The sequence below is a fragment of the Ranitomeya imitator genome, chromosome 7 (genome assembly GCF_032444005.1).
Source record: "Ranitomeya imitator isolate aRanImi1 chromosome 7, aRanImi1.pri, whole genome shotgun sequence".
In the NCBI taxonomy this organism is placed as follows: domain Eukaryota; kingdom Metazoa; phylum Chordata; class Amphibia; order Anura; family Dendrobatidae; genus Ranitomeya; species Ranitomeya imitator.
The window spans coordinates 131,831,019-131,856,299 of NC_091288.1; the positions used below are offsets into that span (position 1 = coordinate 131,831,019).

Genomic DNA, 25,281 nt, shown 5'->3' on the forward strand with positions numbered 1-25,281 from the left:
GGATTGTTTTAGAAATGTTCTTACCTCCCTTCTGAGTATGTTTTCCTGGGTATTCTTTGTTCGAGTCTAATGTTTTTCTTCCCGTCCCCTTTTAAACATCATCAGTCTGGAAAATCAGAGAAGCAACACCAAGACAGAGAACCCCTGGAAAATTCACAACAGTGCACGGGAATCCCCACTTATGCAAGTATCTCAACACTGTACATGTAAGTACAGGTACACCAGTTTATGCTTCTGTCTTAGTCATGTTTCTCTGGCCTTATATAGTGATTTGCACTATGTTATATTTGGCTTCAACCTGCCCTTCAAGTGGCCAGCTTTCAAGATAGGATGAGACCAAGATACCAGTCATACATCAGACAATGGGCCATGAACCCCTAGATACATAAAAGCCCACAAGGGTTAAATAAACCCACCACAGACAGAGGGAAAATAAACCTTGTTTTACAATAACAAACAAACTTAAAACTGTTTGTAAACTCAAAGGTCTTCAGACAATAAATAAACAGCTTTCAAGATTGTGTCACAATGAGCATTGTCTGTCTGTAAATGTGTGACAAGAAATGCTGCTCTGTAATGGTCTGTATGCGTTCAGTATATTTCAAAATGGACTCAAAATAGCCATTTTTATATTCACATTGCAGCCTGTTACGGAACTGCAATACAGAACTAGGATAGAAGGTGGGAAACTGACCCTGCACTGAGACTAGGCTGATACCCTACGATGGAGTGAGCGACCCATTCCTTGCAAATAGACCCACCGACGATCCTAGGCTAATCTCAGCGAAGACCTATAGACGGGGAAGGAGGTCCCTGAAAGTATACTTTATGTATGGTGAACGACATCTTCTGGGATATGCTCACCACCTTAGTCGTAGTCTATCTGGATGATATTCTCATCTACTCTCCAGATATTGACTCCCATCGGAGAGATGTCCGCAAGGTCTTCGACCTCTTACGAGCAAACTCTCCCTACACCAATTTGGAGAAGTGTGTGTTTGAGCAGGAGTCCTTGCCTTTCCTTGGTTATATCATCTCTACCCAGGGTTTGGCTATGGATCCTGCCAAGCTACAGGCTGTGATGGACTGGCAGGAACCCCATTCACTTAAAGCGGTGCAGCGCTTTATGGGGTTCATTAATTACTATCGCCAGTTCATTCCACACTTCTCAACTGTGGTAGCCCCCTTGGTTGCCCTCACCAAGAAGGGAGCAAATCCCAAGTTGTGGTCGGAGGATGTCTCCAAACCATTTCTCTCGATTAAATCACACTTCGCTAGCGCTCCCATTCTACATTGCCCCGATGTAGATAAGCCATTTATCATGGAGGTGGATGCCTCATTCATTGGTGCTGGAGCAGTCCTTTTCCAAAAGGATGCTCAAGGTCGGAAGCATCCTTGCTTCTTCTTCTCCAAGACCTTCACACCGGTGGAGAGGAATTATTCAGGGAGATGCTAGCCATGAAGTTGGCTTTCTCAGAGTGGAGATACCTCTTGGAGGGAGCTCGCTTTCCCTTCCAGGTATTCACTGACCACAAGAACTTGGTATATCTACAGACGGCCCAGTGGCTGAATTCTCGCTAGCCTAGATGGTCCCTGTTCTCCCAGTTTCATTTTACTCTTCATTTTCTCTCTGGGGAGAAGAACATTCATTCCGATGCTCTCTCCCGCTCCGTAGTGTCATCTGAGGAGGAGGAGGAGCCTCTGCTAATTGTCCCTTCTGAGAGTCTAAGAACTGTGGCTCCGGTTTCGCTAGAGTTCGTGCCCCCTGGCAAGACTTTTGTGCCAGCGAATTTGCGACCGGAGGTTCTCTCTTGGGCTCACTCATCCAGAGTGGGAGGGCATTTCGGTACCAAAAGGACATCTGAGCTTTTGGCGAGTACGTACTGGTGGCCGCATATGGCCCATGACGTCAGGGACTACATTCGGGCATGCGTTTCCTGCACCCAGAATCGGTCTCCTCGGCAACGGCCTGCTGGGTTGCTTTACCCCCTGCCGGTGGCAGACAGGCCCTTGGAGATGGTTGGGGTGGACTTCATAGTGGGCTTACCCAAGTCTCGTAGCTGCACCGTTATCTGGGTTGTCACCGATCATTTCTCTAAGATGGTGCACTTGATGCCGCTTCCACGGTTACCTTCTGCACGGGCCTTAGCGGCGTTATTCATAAAGCATATTTTCCGCTTATATGGAATGCCTGATATAATTGTCTGCGACCGGGGTCCCCAGTTCGCGTCTCGGTTTTGAAGAGAGCTCTGCCGTTTACTCAACATAGAGTTGAATCTTTCCCCTGCATATCATCCCGAGACGAATGGGTTGGTAGAGAGGACCAACCAGACTCTGGTGACATACTTGCGACATTTTGTCTCTGCTAGGCAGGATGATTGGGCATCCTTGCTACCTTAGGCGGAATTTGCCTTGAACAACACCGTAGCCAATTCTACTGGGCAGACTCCTTCTCTCCTTAATTACGGCCAGCATCCGCGTTTCCCTGTGCCCATGCCCATGTCATCCACTGATTCTAGGGTGGCAGACTGAGCGGTGGAGGCACAGGACATTTGGGACCGCACACAGGATGCCATCCAGGCCTCTAAGGAGAGAATGAGGGTTTCTGCTGATACACACCGGCGCCCCGCTCCGACCTTTGCTCCTGGTGACTTAATGTGGCTCTCCGCCCGTAACATCAGGCTGCGAGTTGAGTCCACTAAGTTTGCGCCTCGCTACATTGGCCCGTTCAAGGTTCTGGAACAGGTCAACCCTGTGGTCTACCGTTAGGCCATTCCTCCACGCCTTGGTATCACCGACACCTTCCACGTCTCTCTCTTAAAGCCCATCCATTTTTCCCGGTTTTCCGAGTCATCTGCCACCGTGACGTCGAATTCATTCACGGATGAGTTTGAGGTGAATGCTATTGTAGGGTGCAAGGTGGTATGTGGCAAGAAATTTTGTCTGGTGGACTGGAAGGGTCACGCCCCAGAGGACAGAACCTGGGAACCTGTGGAGCACATTCGGGCTCCGCTGCTCATTGCAGCTTTTGAGTGTAGCGAGGCTCAAGGAGGGGGGCCCTAGGAGGGGGGGTAATGTTAGGAGTCGAGTTCCTGCCGCTGCACAGGGGGAATCTCGAGCCGTGTCTGCTATGGTCTCCCATTCTGCATCGGCTGCAGTGGAGCCTGCTCAGCGGAGATGTCGGTACCAGTGTCTCCTTGGATCTGATACTGTGCAAAGGGTTACTGCTGCCTCTCCAGGCTCTGCTATTGTACCCTGCACTGGTTTGCAGTGAGCAGGCTTTTCTGGGACTAAGTCCTGCTTTGCACACACTGAGCATGCCCAGGGTAAGATCTCTCAGTGGAGGTCTAGGGTCACATGCTCAGGTACTGCAGCGACTTCCATTGGTCCTCCAGGAAGGCTCTGTACCTGATCAAGTTCTGTGGCAGCCTTCCATTGGTCCTTCTTGGAAGGTCCTGTACATGCTGCAGCTATAAAAGGTTCTCATGACCGCACGGCCATGCGCTAGTGTCAATTTATGTATGAGCTCAGCGTCAGTGTGGTCGTGTTTGTATGCAGTCAGGGACCCAGCTGAAATAAGCCCCTAGAATGCTGGCACCTCCGGTGAGGAGTTTCTTGTGTGTGTATTCAGGGACCCGGCTGAAATAAGCCCCTAGAATGCTGGCACCTCCAGCGAGGAGTTTCATGTGAGTGGATTCAGGGCTGGCGTATAGCCATTAGAATTCCGGCTCCACCGGAGAGGAGCTGTGTGTTTGCATTTGACTGCATGACCACTAACTGCTCTACTAAGTAGCTGTGTTCCTCTGTGAGCTAAACAGGGCACAGCGTTCTCTTTGCTAACAGACTCTGTGAAGTAACAGAGTTTGTTTATAATACTATATTGTACCACCATACTTAATAATAATAATTAATAATATTTTTTTATTTATATAGCGCCAACAAATTCCACAGCACTTTACAATTAAGCGGGGACATGTACAGACAATAAATTCAGTACAAGTTAAGACAATTTAAACATTGACATTAGGGGTGAGGTCCCTGCTCGCAAGCTTACAATCTACAAGGAAATGGGGGGACACAATAGGTGAAAAGTGCTTGTTATTTCAGGTCTGGCAATTATAATAAATAGGGATTTTCATATAAAGCTGCATGATACGGTCATCAGCCCGTGTGTTTAAGTGCAATAGTCAAGTATCAAGTGCAGTTATCATGTGCATGGAGGGTGTGGAGACAGATGAATAGTAGGGTGCAGATTCACATGCAGATAATATTTGGAAGGAGGGAACAGGACAAAGTTAGTTTACTGAGTAGTTGATTTGGTAGGTTTGTTTGAAGAGATGGGTTTTTAAAGCGCGCTTGAATAGGTTGGGGCTAGGTATCTGTCTGATCGTCTGGGGAAGTGCATTCCAGAGAGCTGGCACAGCACGAGAGAAGTCTTGGAGACGGAGGTGCGAGGTTCGGATTACAGGGGATGTTGGTCATTTGTAGAACGGAGGGCACGTGTAGGGCGATAGACGGAGATGAGAGAGGAGATATAAGGAGGTGCAGAACTGTGGAGAGCTTTGTGGGTGAGAGAGATAAGTTTATACTGGACCCTGTAGCGAATGGGTAGCCAGTGTAATGACTGGCACAAGATGGAGGCATCAGTGAAGCAGCTGGACAGAAATATGACCCTGGCTGCCGCATTTAAGATGGATTGGAGAGGAGAAAGTTTGAAACTTAGCAGCAGGTTCTTTCCTGCACGGTGGATCCCGTGTTGCGAACGTACCTACTACTACTAATAAATATATATATTGGGTGCGTTCCGCCAACCCTAACAGTATGCAAGGTAAAAATACCCAACAGTGAAAAGCAAAGCCGTCATTACAAGAGGGGGAGGGATGTAAAGGGCAAGAGGAAGATGTGATAAAACGGGGGTGTGGGAGAGCCCCACGCGTATCGCTGTCAACCAGCTTCGTCAGGGAAGACCCATTCCTTGCAAATAGACCCACCGACGATCCTAGGCTAATCTCAGCGAAGACCTATAGACGGGGAAGGAGGTCCCTGAAAGTATACTTTATGTATGGTGAACGACATCTTCTGGGATATGCTCACCACCTTAGTCGTAGTCTATCTGGATGATATTCTCATCTACTCTCCAGATATTGACTCCCATCGGAGAGATATCCGCAAGGTCTTCGACCTCTTACGAGCAAACTCTCCCTACACCAATTTGGAGAAGTGTGTGTTTGAGCAGGAGTCCTTGCCTTTCCTTGGTTATATCATCTCTGCCCAGGGTTTGGCTATGGATCCTGCCAAGCTACAGGCTGTGATGGACTGGCAGGAACCCCATTCACTTAAAGCGGTGCAGCGCTTTATGGGGTTCATTAATTACTATCGCCAGTTCATTCCACACTTCTCAACTGTGGTAGCCCCCTTGGTTGCCCTCACCAAGAAGGGAGCAAATCCCAAGTTGTGGTCGGAGGATGTCTCCAAACCATTTCTCTCGATTAAATCACACTTCGCTAGCACTCCCATTCTACATTGCCCCGATGTAGATAAGCCATTTATCATGGAGGTGGATGCCTCATTCATTGGTGCTGGAGCAGTCCTTTTCCAAAAGGATGCTCAAGGTCGGAAGCATCCTTGCTTCTTCTTCTCCAAGACCTTCACACCGGCGGAGAGGAATTATTCAGGGAGATGCTAGCCATGAAGTTGGCTTTCTCAGAGTGGAGATACCTCTTGGAGGGAGCTCGCTTTCCCTTCCAGGTATTCACTGACCACAAGAACTTGGTATATCTACAGACGGCCCAGCGGCTGAATTCTCGCTAGCCTAGATGGTCCCTGTTCTCCCAGTTTCATTTTACTCTTCATTTTCTCTCTGGGGAGAAGAACATTCATTCCGATGCTCTCTGCCGCTCCGTAGTGTCATCTGAGGAGGAGGAGGAGCCTCTGCTAATTGTCCCTTCTGAGAGTCTAAGAACTGTGGCTCCGGTTTCGCTAGAGTTCGTGCCCCCGGGCAAGACTTTTGTGCCAGCGAATTTGCGACCGGAGGTTCTCTCTTGGGCTCACTCGTCCAGAGTGGGTGGGCATTTCGGTACCAAAAGGACATCTGAACTTTTGGCGAGTACGTACTGGTGGCCGCATATGGCCCATGACGTCAGGGACTACATTCGGGCATGCGTTTCCTGCACCCAGAATCGGTCTCCTCGGCAACGGCCTGCTGGGTTGCTTTACCCCCTGCCGGTGGCAGACAGGCCCTGGGAGATGGTTGGGGTGGACATCATAGTGGGCTTACCCAAGTCTCGTAGCTGCACCGTTATCTGGGTTGTCACCGATCATTTCTCTAAGATGGTGCACTTGATGCCGCTTCCACGGTTACCTTCTGCACGGGCCTTAGCGGCGTTATTCATAAAGCATATTTTCCGCTTATATGGAATGCCTGATATAATTGTCTGCGACCGGGGTCCCCAGTTCGCGTCTCGGTTTTGAAGAGAGCTCTGCCGTTTACTCAACATAGAGTTGAATCTTTCCCCTGCATATCATCCCGAGACGAATGGGTTGGTAGAGAGGACCAACCAGACTCTGGTGACATACTTGCGACATTTTGTCTCTGCTAGGCAGGATGATTGGGCATCCTTGCTACCTTAGGCGGAATTTGCCTTGAACAACACCGTAGCCAATTCTACTGGGCAGACTCCTTCTCTCCTTAATTACGGCCAGCATCCGCGTTTCCCTGTGCCCATGCCCATGTCATCCACTGATTCTAGGGTGGCAGACTGAGCGGTGGAGGCACAGGACATTTGGGACCGCACACAGGATGCCATCCAGGCCTCTAAGGAGAGAATGAGGGTTTCTGCTGATACACACCGGCGCCCCGCTCCGACCTTTGCTCCTGGTGACTTAATGTGGCTCTCCGCCCGTAACATCAGGCTGCGAGTTGAGTCCACTAAGTTTGCGCCTCGCTACATTGGCCCGTTCAAGATTCTGGAACAGGTCAACCCTGTGGTCTACCGTTAGGCCATTCCTCCACGCCTTGGTATCACCGACACCTTCCACGTCTCTCTCTTAAAGCCCATCCATTTTTCCCGGTTTTCCGAGTCATCTGCCGCCGTGACGTCGAATTCATTCACGGATGAGTTTGAGGTGAATGCTATTGTAGGGTGCAAGGTGGTATGTGTCAAGAAATTTTGTCTGGTGGACTTGAAGGGTCACGCCCCAGAGGACAGAACCTGGGAACCTGTGGAGCACATTCGGGCTCCGCTGCTCATTGCAGCTTTTGAGTGTAGCGAGGCTCAAGGAGGGGGGCCCTAGGAGGGGGGGTAATGTTAGGAGTCGAGTTCCTGCCGCTGCACAGGGGGAATCTCGAGCCGTGTCTGCTATGGTCTCCCATTCTGCATCGGCTGCAGTGGAGCCTGCTCAGCGGAGATGTCGGTACCAGTGTCTCCTTGGATCTGATACTGTGCAAAGGGTTACTGCTGCCTCTCCAGGCTCTGCTATTGTACCCTGCACTGGTCTGAGGTGAGCAGGCTTTTCTGGGACTAAGTCCTGCTTTGCACACACTGACCATGCCCAGGGTAAGATCTCTCAGTGGAGGTCTAGGGTCACATGCTCAGGTACTGCAGCGACTTCCATTGGTCCTCCAGGAAGGCTCTGTACCTGATCAAGTTCTGTGGCAGCCTTCCATTGGTCCTTCTTGGAAGGTCCTGTACATGCTGCAGCTATAAAAGGTTCTCATGACCGCACAGCCATGCGCTAGTGTCAATTTATGTATGAGCTCAGCGTCAGTGTGGTCGTGTTTGTATGCAGTCAGGGACCCAGCTGAAATAAGCCCCTAGAATGCTGGCACCTCCGGTGAGGAGTTTCTTGTGTGTGTATTCAGGGACCCGGCTGAAATAAGCCCCTAGAATGCTGGCACCTCCAGCGAGGAGTTTCATGTGAGTGGATTCAGGGCTGGCGTATAGCCATTAGAATTCCGGCTCCACCGGAGAGGAGCTGTGTGTTTGCATTTGACTGCATGACCACTAACTGCTCTACTAAGTAGCTGTGTTCCTCTGTGAGCTAAACAGGGCACAGCGTTCTCTTTGCTAACAGACTCTGTGAAGTAACAGAGTTTGTTTATAATACTATATTGTACCACCATACTTAATAATAATAATTAATAATATTTTTTTATTTATATAGCGCCAACAAATTCCACAGCACTTTACAATTAAGCGGGGACATGTACAGACAATAAATTCAGTACAAGTTAAGACAATTTAAACATTGACATTAGGGGTGAGGTCCCTGCTCGCAAGCTTACAATCTACAAGGAAATGGGGGGACACAATAGGTGAAAAGTGCTTGTTATTTCAGGTCTGGCAATTATAATAAATAGGGATTTTCATATAAAGCTGCATGATATGGTCATCAGCCCGTGTGTTTAAGTGCAATAGTCAAGTATCAAGTGCAGTTATCATGTGCATGGAGGGTGTGGAGACAGATGAATAGTAGGGTGCAGATTCACATGCAGATAATATTTGGAAGGAGGGAACAGGACAAAGTTAGTTTACTGAGTAGTTGATTTGGTAGGTTTGTTTGAAGAGATGGGTTTTTAAAGCGCGCTTGAATAGGTTGGGGCTAGGTATCTGTCTGATCGTCTGGGGAAGTGCATTCCAGAGAGCTGGCACAGCACGAGAGAAGTCTTGGAGACGGAGGTGCGAGGTTCGGATTACGGGGGATGTTGGTCATTTGTAGAACGGAGGGCACGTGTAGGGCGATAGACGGAGATGAGAGAGGAGATATAAGGCGGTGCAGAACTGTGGAGAGCTTTGTGGGTGAGAGAGATAAGTTTATACTGGACCCTGTAGCGAATGGGTAGCCAGTGTAATGACTGGCACAAGATGGAGGCATCAGTGAAGCAGCTGGACAGAAATATGACCCTGGCTGCCGCATTTAAGATGGATTGGAGAGGAGAAAGTTTGAAACTTAGCAGCAGGTTCCTTCCTGCACGGTGGATCCCGTGTTGCGAACGTACCTACTACTACTAATAAATATATATATTGGGTGCGTTCCGCCAACCCTAACAGTATGCAAGGTAAAAATACCCAACAGTGAAAAGCAAAGCCGTCAGTTCAAGAGGGGGAGGGATGTAAAGGGCAAGAGGAAGATGTGATAAAACGGGGGTGTGGGAGAGCCCCACGCGTATCGCTGTCAACCAGCTTCGTCAGGGAAAGTTTTTGCATTTTATATTTGATTAACTCTGACCCTTTTTTGCACTTAGTTGCATCTATATGGATCCATTTTGGATTCTATGATTCTGTATCATTTATTACACCCACACGGACACTAACTGAAATAGGGGTGTTATGATTTTTTGGTTTTAATTGTTTTTATCTAGTTGTCATTAATAAAGATGTTTTTCTATACACGATATATATAAGTGTGCACATATATATACGCATGTCTTTTTTCATGGTTTCCACCACGCCATACTCGATTCATCGCTAATCATTACTTGTTTTTAATATGCAAATTGCCTCTTCAGAGAAAAGGAGGACTTGAACTCTATAGTGCCACATGTTGGAAGTAGTGATCCTACAAGTCAGAATCAACCCTTTAACGAGTCTTGCACGGCGAATAAGCCTCCTTACCTTGACAAGCCACAGCTACTTGTTTTTAGACAGAATTGGGTGATATCTCCTCATCATCCCATACCAAGAATAAAACATCAATGTACATTTTATACACAATAACATATTTGTTAATGCATTGATGTAAATAAAAAAGTATCAAAACCAGGGCTGTGGAGTCAGTAAATCAAACCTCCGATTCCTCAATTTCCATGACACCGACTCCACGACTCCAATATCAATAAAGGAGGAACAAAGAGTCAATGCCATTAAAAAAAGTACATAGATTTTATTACAGTACAATCATCAATATAGCATAAAGTTAATCAGAATATCAAAGCATTTAAAGGATACAAATAAGTCTATTAAAGTGTGATGCCAGGTAAAACAACAAGATTGGACTTTAGACAGGACAGAACAGTATGTAGTTTGTTCAAAAATAAATATAATACTTAAAAATGGCAAGTTATATAAGGTATAAATGGGATACCTAGTACATTTATACAAAAAACTCAACTAGTAACCATAAGCAGTGCCTGTGTCCTTAAATGGAACGTGTATAATCTCACAAAGAGATTTTTAAGAGCTTCCTTTTGGTTAAGGGCTTCTTCATTCACTAATTTTCTAATACTTTCTCCTTCCAGGGAAACACCAAGTTTGCGGGCCATTTCTCCATTAAGAGTTGTAAAAGCTGGTCTTGGAAATAATGATAATGGTACACTTTCCCTCCTCACAACAAGCTCGATGAGCTGTCATTTAAACACATCTGTCATTGTTACAGTAACTTTGTCGCTTACAAAATATCTTGTAACTGATGTTTGAGATGCTCTTTCCTCCTACTTTGCCTGGATGGAGGTGCTGGTCTCTGGTTTCTTGGTGCTGCTGTGATCTTTTTCAATCACAGCTTTGTAAACTTCTGGGTGGCAGCATTGTAAATGTCTTTTTAGATTGGAAGTTCTTGAAGGAGCATTTTTATCATTGCCTGAGTATGCACTCATTTTGGCATCACAGCATTTGTTTTCGTCTGGGTCACTTAAACACTGACTCACAAAATGTTTTTTTATCTTGAGTCATTGTGAAATGCTCAAATACAGCCGACTTCATGAGATGCTTCCTAGACATTCTGTAATTATTTAAATTCGCTCTCAAAATAATTTTCTCCTGTAAAAAAGAATAAGTTATATTGTCATTCTTGCAAGTATAGAGAATCATGCACTGTATAATTTAGGACAGAAATAAAATAATCTTTGCATAAATCAATAGGACAGAAGAAAAGTATAAAGTTTGTAAAATATGTTGTTAGATAGCTTTACTCTGAACTTTCAATGTGAGGCTTGTCTCAGGGTACAGCTGTCTAAATGCTTCACATCATATTTCTTCATATTCTATGAATAAGGGAGGAGGGAGGAGGGAGGAGGGAGGGAGCATGTTTGTGCTCAATCATATTCCAGAACACACACACAAAAAAAATAAATATGTCCTCATCGATTCTGTTACTGTATTTCCTAATTTGAGATGTTAGAAAGCAGTTTTACCCCTTATATTCTATGTAAACTGTATATAAGTCATCAGTGCAGCTAATTTCTCCAAACATGAGCTAAGAAGAAAAACAAACTAAAATATCAAGCATACAGGGACAAGATATACTGGACTATTGATTTATGCACAGTTTATTGGAAGTTTAGATATGATATAAGAAGTAGTTACCTTACGCCTGCTTTCCTGTTCACTCCAGAAGTTCTGAGATGAATGCAGTCATTCGTTCCCTGTGTGTTTGTTATTTTCCCCCTTATCTGTAGAGGAGGAGCTTCACTACTTACCATGAACATAAACTGCAGCACATATTCATCTCAGCTAAAAGTCTAGACCTTAGATCAGGAATAGGACAGATATTTATAGGACATTTCATAACTTTCCCAAATTCTTATGAATAAAGTATTCCCCACAAACTGCATTGAACTACTGTACCCAATTTATTGTATATTTTAGGAGTCGGAGTCGGTCCATTTTATACCGATTCTGAGTCCACCAATATGGGCTCCAACTCCATGACTTTGACTCCAACTCCACAGCCCTGATCCAAACACAACAATAAATAGATTGACATTCACAGGTGCGACCTTGGTATGTAAAATAATTGTTTTTCAAAATGAAATCCAAGGTCTCCCTTTTGAAGTTCTTTTGAAGTGGTGGAATAGTGGGGTCTAAATCAAGAAAAAAATTAACACATGAAAGGCCTAACTAATCAATATTAGTATACAATGAGGTCACATCCTAAGTTATTGGGATTGTGCTGCCATAGAACATATGGGTTATGCTGTAGAAATCATGTAAATAAATGCTGTTGTAAATTAAACCTATTAAAAATTATGCCTCCCTCAAAGCCTATCTACCTTTGAGGCTCAGTATGGCACCCCCTAGTGATAGCATTACTGGTATCTAGCTCTGTCCATCTAGCCCTCTCTAAAGACCGAACATGCACAGTTTCATTTCCATTTCAAATGGCCATGCAGGTTAGATAGTGTGACATGTCGTTACTTGACAATTTTTAAAGGCAATTTATTAAATAAAGTTTAGTTATTTTAGGCACCAGGTCTTTGTATAATTTTCTCTTGATTGGGAATTGGTAGACATATATGATTTTCTGATTTAATAACTATATTTGCTGGGGACGTGGAAAATTTCACCCCCCATCCTTCCCATCGCTGTAAAAAAAACCTTTTGTCAAAAATTTTTAAAAAGTGAGCAGAAAATCAACTGTAATTAATAAAAATTCCCTAATTGCTTTGGTGCAATTCGTATACCTAGCTAAATGATAAGAAATAATTTACTATAAGGTATAGTAAATACACCAATGCAATTAAGGATTCTTATTCATTGCAGTTAGACCTCTACTGAAACGCTTTTTGGAAAAAAAACTTTTCAGAGTATTTAAGGTAATATTATAATTGACGTCCTTGCACTGAGCTTCCTATTCCTGCCTTTACTCTTATTATCTTTTGTGTGTCTGACACAAAACAGCTTGGGGGAAGTTGCAGGCTTGTTGAAGGTCAGACACTGATGGTAGTTGTGGTAAAGTTTCTTTCATTGTGCAAATTGTCTCTTCAGAGAGGAAGAGGACTAGAACTCTAGTAACACCTATTGGAAGTAGCAATGCTAGAAGTCAATGTCGATCCTAAGTCATGTGGCAAGAGTCGTTAAAGGGTGGACATTGAATTTTAGGATTGCTACTTTCTATTGATTGTACTAGAGTTCCCAGAGGAGCATTGTGGCTTAAAAGTCTAATTATCTTGGCATGCTTAACATCTCAGTGTCTGCAAGGAGAAATGTCACCGCTTTCATTATGCAAGACAGTTAATTTGCATATTTGACCCAAAACAGTTAATGTATAACATTACAGGAGTCTCTAAAAATGATTAAAAGTCATGTAGAATTGCAATAATTATAAAATTATTTTATTTAGTATACCAATTTACTATTCTGTCTTTATATGTTTTCCTACAGCAATTAAAGGAGCAAAAGAATGCAGGATGTCGAACTAATGAGGTAATGAATCAGTTTTTCTTTCTCAAGTTAAATTCTATACTTTGCTTTTAAACATTCTGTTATTATATATATCTAAATTGAATGTAATTAATGTTTCACTTAGTCTATAAAAAAAAACAAAAAACAGTAATGTTACCAGCAAGAACCTTAACTACCATACATCCAACAGTCTTGTTATCATAGAGTTGAGAAAAATGAAAATCTGTGAATTTCTCAATGTTGTCATGGTTTAGTACAGAGGTGGGCAATTAAGTTTTCTGAGGGTCCACATAAGAGACCAAGACTGTTGCAGAGGTCCGAACTAATAGGCTGAAATACATTCTGCTCAATATTAATATTAACTTGTGAATTATTATTATTATTAATAATAATCTTTATTTTTATATAGCACCAACATATTCTGCAGTTCTATACAGTTTGCACACATTATCATTGCTGTCCCTGATGGGGCTCACAATCTAAATTCCCTATCAGTATGTCTTTGAAATATGGGAGAAAACCCACGCAAACATGTTGAAAACATACAAACTCCTTGCAGATGTCGTCCTTGGTGGGATTTCAACCCAGGACTCCAGTGCTGCAAGGCTGCAGTGCTAACCACTGAGACACCATGCCACCCTTTTTACATTAATATTATTTTATTACTTAATATTGAGCAGAATTAAGTATGCTGACACCCCCTATAAACTGTATGAGCCCACAAACTGTCCCCCTATATCCAATACTAATCCACACACTGTCCCATATATACAGAAATAGCCCCCATTATAACAAAAAATTCAATATATGGTCAGCAAGTAGTTTTCCCATAAAAAAATGTTTATGCGACCAACTAGTTAAATGCCAAAGCAAGGCCAATAAATAATTTTATACAACCTAATGGCAGGCATAAAAGTTGTGCATACTACAGCACCAGTAATAACCCCACTAAAAGGCACTGTGATGATGTGTCCAGAGTCATGACAGTACCCCCTTTCAATGGGGGGCTACCCAACCCCAAGCTTCCCATGAAAACGTGAATGAAAGGAGCGCACCAAACAATTGGCATGAACCGAGTGGGCAGGAACCCAAGATCGGTCTTCAGGACCATTCCCCTTCCAGTGCCCAAGATACACTGCACTGCGCACCAACCGGGAATCCATGATGTGCTCCAATTCGTACTCCTGTCTATCCACCAATACAGGCGGCGAAAGACCCAATGTTGCTTCTTCCACAGCCCCCAATGGTTTCAGCAGGGCCCTATGGAATACATTGGAGATCTTAAAAGATGCTGGAAGACAAAAACGAAACGCCAGTGTGTTAACCACCTCCGTGATCTCATAGGGACCAATAAACTTTGGTCCCAATTTTGCCTAAGGAACCATAAGCTTAATGTTCCTAGTGGACAGCCACACTTTATCCCCAACCCGAAGGGTGGGTCCCACAGTCCGTCTTCTGTCAGCAAAAAGCTTAAACTTCCTCTGAGACTCCCCAATATTCTTTTGGACCTCACGCCATAATTTCCCCAACTGCTGTACAGCAATATCAGCCCCCGGGCAACCGGAATCCAGGTGAGAAAACTCCCCAAAGTGTGGATTAAACCCATAATTAAAGAAGAAGGGGGAGGTACTGTCACATTCACACCCTGACTGGTGGGCGTGAGCCAGGGGGTTTGCGGACCCACTGTGCCACAAACCAGACTACCCTGGAAAGGGCGTGACTAGGACAGCTGCCTTGGGTTTCACTGGAGCCTCTGATGGTGAGGTCAGGCTTGTGCAGCAGGCAGCTGCCAGGTGCCACTCTAGGGCGGTGTCTTGCTGTGGCTGTTGATCCCACTTGGGAGACAGGAACACTAGGACAGGTGCGGGCGACAGGCAAGACTGGCAGATGAGCACTGCTGAAACTTGGACAAGCAGGCACAGCTGATACACAGGGCAAGCAGGCACGGCTGAGACACAAGGCTGGCAGGTACGGCAGAAACACAGGGTTGGCAGGAACGGCAGAGACACAGGGCTGGCAGGAACGGCAGAGACAAAGGGCTGGCAGGAACGGCAGAGACACAGGGCTGGCAGGAATGGCAGAGACACAGGCAGGCAAGGCAGAGACACAGGGCAGGCAGGCACGGCAGAGACACAGGGCAGAAGTGGTGTATGAATAAGGTAGGGTCCTGTACACCCAGTGAGTGCAGGTACTGATTCTGATAGGAAGGATTGGTGTATGAAGAAACAGGTAGGATCCTGTTCACACAGCGGGTGCAGGTACTGGTACTGATAGAAAGAAATGGTAAATGGAGAAACAGGTAGAGACCTGTTCACGCAGGAGGAGAACTGCAAGGCTGTGGAGAAGAGCTGTAGAGCAGCAAGAATTTCTGCAGAAGAAGAAACAAAGCAGAGCTGAACCGCAAGGCATACGGAGAAGAGCTGCAGCAAGAGGTTCTGCAGCAGCAGGGCCTAAGTAGAGCTGAAAGAGAACAGAACCACAGGAGTGCAAAGCAGAGGTAAAGCTGCAAGAGAGCGGAGCCCAGGCAAAGTCACAAGGGTGCAGAGCAGGCAGAGCCGCAAGAGTGCAAAGCATACAGAGAGGGCACAAAGAAAGACACAGCAGGGAAAGAAGCCACAGACAAGGAGACTGGGAGACAGAGATAGGACTAAGTTCAGACTAGGTAATGGAACGAGACAAGGCACAAGAACAAAGAGACAGGGAGCAGGATATTCTGCCTCCTGGAGGGCAGATAGACCAAAACAAAGCAAAGCAAGGACACAGACACTGAGACCAGGATATACAGCCTCCTGGAGGGCAGACCAACAAGAACAAGGCAAAGCTAAGAGTAGAGCGTCCAGAGAAGGAGGAACACAGAGCAAGGCCTGGCAGCTCAGAAGCTGGACACTAACTGAGTTTAGATATTGCAAAGGCCCAGTCTACAGGGTGGAGCTGCCCTAAATACTGGAGGCCTTTTGGTAATTGGTCAGGAGCACATTAGACAGGTGCACCCTGATTCCATAAGAACCAGAGAGTTCTGGTGCCGCCCCCTAAGCACACAGCCAGGAAGCAAGCAGAGAGCAGAGGCACAGAGCATGAAGCTGACAACAGGCAGTTTTTTGAAATGTATTCTCTAGCCTTCTGATCGTGCACTCCCCGCCTCCTAGCTTCAGGTGTTTTAATTATAGTAGGTCCAATACCCCTCCACAGAGAGAGAGAATTTGAGTCCAAGAAGAGGTTTCACATGTACCCATTCAGATGGAGACGTTTATTCTCAGCGAGGTAGGTCAAGCGTAGGACCTCGTATAAGAGAGATGCCGTAAAGTGGCTACGAGGTACACATAAAATTGGCCATTTTTATGCGCTAAAAGCTCTCATTTTTCATATTTCTAGTGCAGTAATGCAGTTCAAATTTCGTGTTTTCAAGTTTGCATGTTTTGGCGCTGCAGTGTGCTGCCCTATTTACTTAATTATAAACGAGTTGGCGACTCTGGGTTCAGCACCTGTTCACACTTAGTCTATGTTTGGATGTGCAGGTCAGGTTTTTGAAATGTATTCTCTAGCCTTCTGATCGTGCACTCCCCGCCGCCTAGCTTCAGGTGTTTTAATTATAGTAGGTCCAATACCCCTCCACAGAGAGAGAGAATTTGAGTCCAAGAAGAGGTTTCACATGTACCCATTCAGATGGAGACGTTTATTCTCAGTGAGGTAGGTCAAGCGTAGGACCTCGTATAAGAGAGATGCCGTAAAGTGGCTACGAGGTACACATAAAATTGGCCATTTTTATGCGCTAAAAGCTCTCATTTTTCATATTTCTAGTGCAGTAATGCAGTTCAAATTTCGTGTTTTCAAGTTTGCATGTTTTGGCGCTGCAGTGTGCTGCCCTATTTACTTAATTATAAACGAGTTGGCGACTCTGGGTTCAGCACCTGTTCACACTTAGTCTATGTTTGGATGTGCAGGTCAGGTTTTTGAAATGTATTCTCTAGCCATCTGATCGTGCACTCCCCGCCTCCTAGCTTCAGGTGTTTTAATTATAGTAGGTCCAATACCCCTCCACAGAGAGAGAGAATTTGAGTCCAAGAAGAGGTTTCACATGTACCCATTCAGATGGAGACGTTTATTCTCAGCGAGGTAGGTCAAGCGTAGGACCTCGTATAAGAGAGATGCCGTAAAGTGGCTACGAGGTACACATAAAATTGGCCATTTTTATGCGCTAAAAGCTCTCATTTTTCATATTTCTAGTGCAGTAATGCAGTTCAAATTTCGTGTTTTCAAGTTTGCATGTTTTGGCGCTGCAGTGTGCTGCCCTATTTACTTAATTATATACGAGTTGGCGACTCTGGGTTCAGCACCTGTTCACACTTAGTCTATGTTTGGATGTGCAGGTCAGGTTTTTGAAATGTATTCTCTAGCCTTCTGATCGTGCACTCCCCGCCTCCTAGCTTCAGGTGTTTTAATTATAGTAGGTCCAATACCCCTCCACAGAGAGAGAGAATTTGAGTCCAAGAAGAGGTTTCACATGTACCCATTCAGATGGAGACGTTTATTCTCAGCGAGGTAGGTCAAGCGTAGGACCTCGTATAAGAGAGATGCCGTAAAGTGGCTACGAAGTACACATAAAATTGGCCATTTTTATGCGCTAAAAGCTCTCGTTTTTCATATTTCTAGTGCAGTAATGCAGTTCAAATTTCGTGTTTTCAAGTTTGCATGTTTTGGCGCTGCAGTGTGCTGCCCTATTTACTTAATTATAAACGAGTTGGCGACTCTGGGTTCAGCACCTGTTCACACTTAGTCTATGTTTGGATGTGCAGGTCAGGTTTTTGAAATGTATTCTGTAGCCTTCTGATCGTGCACTCCCCGCCTCCTAGCTTCAGGTGTTTTAATTATAGTAGGTCCAATACCCCTCCACAGAGAGAGAGAATTTGAGTCCAAGAAGAGGTTTCACATGTACCCATTCAGATGGAGACGTTTATTCTCAGCGAGGTAGGTCAAGCGTAGGACCTCGTATAAGAGAGATGCCGTAAAGTGGCTACGAGGTACACATAAAATTGGCCATTTTTATGCGCTAAAAGCTCTCATTTTTCATATTTCTAGTGCAGTAATGCAGTTCAAATTTCGTGTTTTCAAGTTTGCATGTTTTGGCGCTGCAGTGTGCTGCCCTATTTACTTAAAGGGGTTGTCCACTACTTTCATGTAACCCCCCAATGTATCCCCCCAGGGCCCCTATTGAATTGTGTAAATACCTTGCGTTGTCGTTTTTGCCTGTGAGCGGCGCTATGGCTGCAGCTGGGTACGGGTCACATGACCCCCATGCTGCAGCCGCCGCTCATTTCCGTTGACGTCACGTCAATTTCCAGGCTCTGAAAATTGACGTGACGTCAGCAGCAGGCGTGACCAGCCCCCACAGTCAGCAGTCACTCAGCAAAAGTGACTGGACTGTGGGCGGTGCTGGGGGCTGCCTGCAGGGCTGTGCTGGGGGCGGGCGGGGCTGTGCTGGCTCTGCTGGGGTGAGTGTGTGGACGCCTGACGCCGGGGTCTGGGTGCCGGCATGTGCCGCTCGGCGCCGGGGGTCTCCTGTGCCGCTCGGCGCCGGGGGTCTCCTGTGCCGCTCGGCGCCAGGGGTCTCCTGTGCCGCTCGGCGCCGGGGTCTGCTGCGGGGGGTTGTTGTGTGTGTGTGTGTGTGTGTGTGTGTGTGTGTGTATATATATGTGTGTGTGTGTATATATGTGTGTGTGTGTGCAGGCATCATCCGATGGGACTACAAGTCCCATCGGGCTCTGCCTGCTACACTGACAGTGACTGGCACATTAGCCAATGATGGGACAGTAGTAGTCCCATCATCCGGCTAATGTGTTGAATGAAAAAAAATAAAAACACTCAGTACATACATACATACAACACACACCATGCGACATGTAACATGCTGCGACATGCACCATGCGACGACATGCACCATGCAACAACATGCACCATGCGACTACATGCACCATGCGATGACATGCACCATGCGACGACATGCACCATGCGACAACATGCACCATGCGACATGCTACATGCACCATGCGATGACATGCACCATGCAGCAGCATGCGACGACATGCACCATGCAACAACATGCACCATGCGACTACATGCACCATGCGATGACATGCACCATGCGACGACATGCACCATACGACGACATGCACCATGCGACATGCTACATGCACCATGCGACGACATGCACCATGCAGCGGCATGCGATGACATGCACCATGCAGCGGCATGCGACATGCACCATGCAGCGGCGTGCGACATGCACCATGCGACGACATGCAGCGGCATGCGACATGCACCATGCGACATGCACCATGTGACGACATGCACCATGCGACGACATGCACCATGCGACGACATGCACCATGCGACGACATGCACCATGCAACAACATGCACCATGCAACGACATGCACCATGCGACGATATGCACCATGTGACATGCTACATGCACCATGCGACGGCATGCGACATGCACCATGCAGCGACATGCACCATGCGACGGCATGCGACATGCACCATGCGACGACATGCATCATGCAGCGACATGCACAATGCGACGGCATGCGACATGTACCATGCGACGACATGCTACATGCACCATGCGACGACATGCACCATGCGACGACATGCACCATGTGACATGCTGCATGCACCATGCGACGACATGCTGCATGCACCATGTGACGGCATGCGACATGTACCATGCAACATGCACCATGCGACGACATGCACCATGCGACGACATGCACCATGCGGCGACATGCACCATGCGACAACATGTACCATGCGACGACATGCACCATGCGACGACATGCACCATGCAACGACATGTGACATACAGTACATACATACATACTACAGACATACAGTACATATAACATAGAGTACATACTCACCATCACTTGTCACTTTGTTCCCCGAAGCCATTGTCACTTGTAAAAAATATTAAAATAATAAACAAACAATATACTCCCTGTCCGCAGAAATCCAATTAAAACGAGTGTCCCACGACGATCTCCCGTGGAGAGCAGGAGCATCAGTTGATGCGACCACTCTCCAGGGGCTCCAGGAACACAATGATGGAAGGTATCCTTCCATCATGTATTCCTCACAAGGTATTCCTACGCCCCTGTGAGAAAATAGTCCCTAGTCTCACTATTGGCATTGCTGGGTGAGACATTTTCCCATGCAGCAATTGCCATAAAGTGAGACCAGTGAACTAGAGTAACCTCAGTGATGCACTGCAGGAGCCATTGTCTCCTGTCAGTGTGTCACTGTGGGTCCTATAGAGCAGTGACATCACCCGATGTCACTGTTCTATAGGGGAGATTGTCGTGGGGCACTCGTTATTAATTGGACAACGGCGGAAAGGTAGTATACGGTTTATTATTTTACTTTTTTTTGCAGGCGCTGAAGTATGGTAAGTATGGTTAAATGAAGAATATTAAAATACTTTTTTCCAAATGTGTGTGTGTTTTATTAAACCTTTCTTACTATTGGATTAGTAATGGATAGGCGTCTTATTGACGCCTCTCCGTTATTAACCCGGCTTAATGTCACCTTACAATAGCAAGGTGACATTAACCCCTTTTTACCCCATATCCCACCGCTACTCGGGAGTGGGAAGAGAGGGGCTAAGTGCCGGAATTGGCGCATCTTACAGATGCGCCATTTCTGGGGCGGCTGCGGACTGGTATTTGTAGCCGGGGGGGGGGGGGGGGGGCAATATCCATGGCCCCTCTCTAGGCTGTGAATATCAGCCTGCAGCTGTCTGCGTAGCCTTTCTGGCTATAAAATATAGGGGGACCCCACGTCATTTTTTTGGGGGGGGTCCCCCTCTTTTAATAGCCAGTAAAGGCTACGCAGACAGCTGCGGGCTGGTATTCATAGCAGGCTACAGATATTGGCCCCGGCCGTCGGCTTTCCCCCTCTGGCGCAGAAAATTGCGCGGGAGCCCACGCCGTTTTTTTTCCGCTTTATTTTATTTCTTTTAAATTCAACGCTCATTAAGGCCTCTTTCACTCTTGCGTCGGTACGGGTCCATCGCTATGCGTCGTACCGACGCACGTTGTGAAATTTCTGCACGACGTGGGCAGCGGATGCAGTTTTTCAACGCTTTCGCTGCCCATTCTGAATTGCGGGGAAGAGGGGGCGGAGTTTCCGCCGCACATGCGCGGTAGAAAATGGCAGGCGAGACAGCCAAAAAAATTTTCTATTGAACGTTTTTTCGTGCCTATGGTCCGCCAAAACACAACGGATCTGTAGCACGATGGAGGCGATGTCTGGCCATCTATCACGATCCGTCGCTAATACAAGTCTATGGGTAAAACGCATCCTGCGAGCACATTTGCAGGATCCGTTTATTTGCACCGGATCGTTTTTTTTTCCGCCAGATCCGTTTTTTTTCAACCGAATCCGTTTTTTTCCGCCGGATCCATTTTATTCCACCGGATGTTTTTTTTCCGCCAGATCTGTTTTTTCTCATAGAGTTGTATTAGCGCCGGATTGCGCCTGGTGGCCACACGTTTAATCCGTTTTTGCAGGATCCGTCAAAAAAGCTGTTTCCACCGGACAGAAAACACATACAGAGGAACGGTTTTTCAGCGACTGATCTAGCAAAAAACGGATGAAACGTGTGGCCATCAGACGCACTCCGGCGCTAATACAACTCTATGAGAAAAAAACAGATCTGGCAGAAAAAAACGATCAGGTGGTAAAAAACAGATACGGCGGGAAAAAAAAAGATCCTGCAGAAAAAAAAAGATCCGGCGAAAAAAAATGGATCCTGCAAATGTGCTCGCAGGATGCGTTTTGTACCCATAGACTTGTATTAGCAACGGATCCGTCGTGTTTTGGCGGACGCAACGCACAAAAAAAAGTTCAGTGTAACTTTTTTTGTGCGACGTCTGCCATTTCCGACCGCGCATGCGTGGCTGGAACTCCGCCCCCTCCTCCACGCTCATCACAATGGGCAGCGGATGCGTTGTAAAACTGCATCCGCTGCCCATGTTGTGCTAAATTTAGCATAACGTCCGTCGGTACGTCTGGCCGAAGGTTTGCGACGGCCCCGTACCGACGCAAGTGTGAAAGTAGCCTTACATCTGAATTTGCAGCGTATAATGCAGCCACCCCAGAGTATAATGTAACCCCCCAAATAATATAATGCAGCCCCCCATAGAGTGATGCAATCACCCCTCATAGAATATAAATATAATACAGCCCCCCATAGAATATAATGCAGCCCCGAATAGAATATAATGCAGCCCACCTCCCCATAGAATATAATGCAGCCCCATCAAAGAGTATGATGCAATCATCCCTCATAAAATCTAATACAGCCCCCCATAGAATATAATGCAGCCCACCTCCCCATAATATATAATGTAGCCCCCATTGAATATAATGTAGCCCCCATAGAATATAATGCAGCCCCACATAGTATATAAGACAGCCTCCCCCATAGAATATAATATACCCCACATAGTATATAAGACAGCCTCCCCCATAGAATAGAATATACCCCCGCAATAGTATATAACACAGCCACATAGTATATAACACGGCCTCCCCCATAGAATATAATATACCTCCCATAGTATATATCAAAGCCCGCATATAATATAGCACAACTTGCATAGTATATAGCACAGCCTACATAATATAGCACAGCCCGCGTAGTAGTATACAGCACAGCCCGTGTAGTAGTATACAGCACAGCCCAGGTCGTAGTATATACAGCACAACATGCGTAGTAGTATATACAGCACAGCCCGCGGAGTAGTATACACAGCACAGCCCACACAGTGATATATACACAGCACAGCCCACACAGTGGTATATACACAGCATAGCCCACACAGTGATATATACACAGCACAGCCCACACAGTGGTATATACACAGCACAGCCCACACAGTGGTACATACACAGCACAGCCCACACAGTGGTATATACACAGCACAGCCCACATCTCATCCCCCCGATAATGGCTCCACACTCTCCTCACCTTTCCTCTTGCCTGCGCTGCTCCTGTCTCGGCGGCGGCAGTCTGCCCGGGACACAGCAGGCGTGCGATGATATGACGTCATCGCGCACCCGCAGTGTCAGAGGCAGAGCGGGGAATGATGGAAGAGGGAGCGTAAGCGGACGCTCTCTCCTCCATCATTGCATTGAACTATACCGGCGTCATAGACGCCGGTATAGTTGAATGCGGTGGCACTGGCGGGAGTAGGGGGGAAAGAGTGCAGCGGCCCACTACTGGCACCGGCCCTTCTGGCATTTGCCAGAAGTGCCCGATGGCCAGTCCGGCCCTGGTCACCACCCACACGCTTCCCTCCTCCTCAACTGCAGCGTTTCTTGGACCCACATCCGCAGCAAAACTGCAGATATTTTTTACATCTCAATGAAAGTCTGAGGCCAGAGTCACACTACAGCGAGATACGGCCGAGTCTTGCAGGTTAAATACAAGCTCTGGCAGCGGCACTCCGGAGCGGAGCGTGCGGCTCCATTTATTGCTGTGCAGCTGCACGCTCCGCTCCAGAGTGCCGGTGCCAGAGCTTGGTTTTAACCTGCGAGACTCGGCCATATCTCGCTGTGTGTGATCCCGGCCTAAGGGTGCAGAAACGCTGCAGTTCGGCACAAAAGAAGTAACATGCTGCGGAGAAAAAAAAAACTGCGTTTCGGTGCGGCCTTTTCCGCAGCATGTGCACAACAAGTCTGATGCTCCCATAGACTTACATTGGTTGTGCACTACACTGTGGATTTAATGCAATTCCGTGCGGCAAAAAACGCTACGGATCTGCAATCAAATCCACAACGTGTGCACACAGTCTTAGCATTTAGTGAACCTAGCAAAAAGGCCAGCAAAAAACAAGTGTGGGATTGCACTTTTTTTGCAATTTCATCGCACTTTGAATTTTTTTCACATTTTCTGTTACACGACATGGTAAAACCAATGGTGTCGTTCAAAAGTAGAACTTGTCCCGCAAAAGATAAGCCCTCACATGGCCATACTGACGGAAACATTATGGCTCTGGAAAGAAGGGGAGCGATAAACGGAAAAATCTATCTATCTATCTATCCCATATCTATCTATCTATCCCATATCTATCTATCTATCTATTTATCTATCTAGTATCTATCTATTATCTATCTATCTATCTATCTATCTATCTATCTATTATCTATCTATCTATCTATCTAATATCTATCTATTATCTATCTATTATCTATCTATCTAATATCTATCTATCTATTATCTATCTATCTATTATCTATCTATCTATCTATCTATCTATCTATCTATCTATCCCATATCTATCTATCTATCCCATATCTATCTATCCCACATCTATCTATCTATCTATCTATCTATCTATCTATCTATCTATCTATCTATCTATCTATCCCATATCTATCTATCCCATATCTATCTATCCCACATCTATCTATCTATCTATCTATCTATCTATCTATCTATCTATCTATCTATCTATCTATCTATCTATCTATCTATCTATCCCATATCTATCTATCTAGTATCTATCTATTATCTATCTATCTATTATCTATCTATCTATCTATCTATCCCATATCTATCTATCCCACATCTATCTATCCCACATCTATCTATCTATCTATCTATCTATCTATCTATCTATCTATCTATCTATCTATCTATCTATCTATCTATCTATCTATCTATCTATCTATCCCATATCTATCTATCTAGTATCTATCTATCTATCTATCTATCTATCTATCCCATATCTATCTATCCCACATCTATCTATCTATCTATCTATCTATCTATCTATCTATCTATCTATCTATCTATCTATCTATCTATCTATCTATCTATCTATCTATCCCATATATATCTATCTATCCCATATATATCTATCTATCTATCTATCTAATATCTATCTATCTATCTATCTATCTATCTATCTATCTATCTATCTATCTATCTATCTCTGTGTGTAATGGAGTGTGGGTTGGACAAATGTAAAAGAGGAGTTGGACAGAAATGACACCACAAATCTTTTTGAAGAGAGAGGAGGGAGAGGAGGGAGGGGTTTGGGCGTGTTTTTGGAGTGGGTGTGCTAGATTCGGGCTTAGTGGCAGTGCAATGCATCATGGAA

General features: G+C 45.7%; 1 protein-coding gene across 5 annotated transcripts in view; it reads left to right on the forward strand.

Annotated features, from left to right (window-relative positions):
- STAT1 (signal transducer and activator of transcription 1) overlaps positions 1-25,281 on the forward strand; it is a 1,428,390-nt gene that overhangs the window by 847,025 nt on the left and 556,084 nt on the right. For all 5 annotated transcript variants that reach the window (XM_069733810.1, XM_069733808.1, XM_069733811.1 and 2 more), the window contains one exon: positions 13,098-13,139. In XM_069733810.1, coding sequence (XP_069589911.1) covers positions 13,098-13,139 — 42 coding nt within the window. The remainder of the gene's footprint in view (positions 1-13,097; positions 13,140-25,281) is intronic.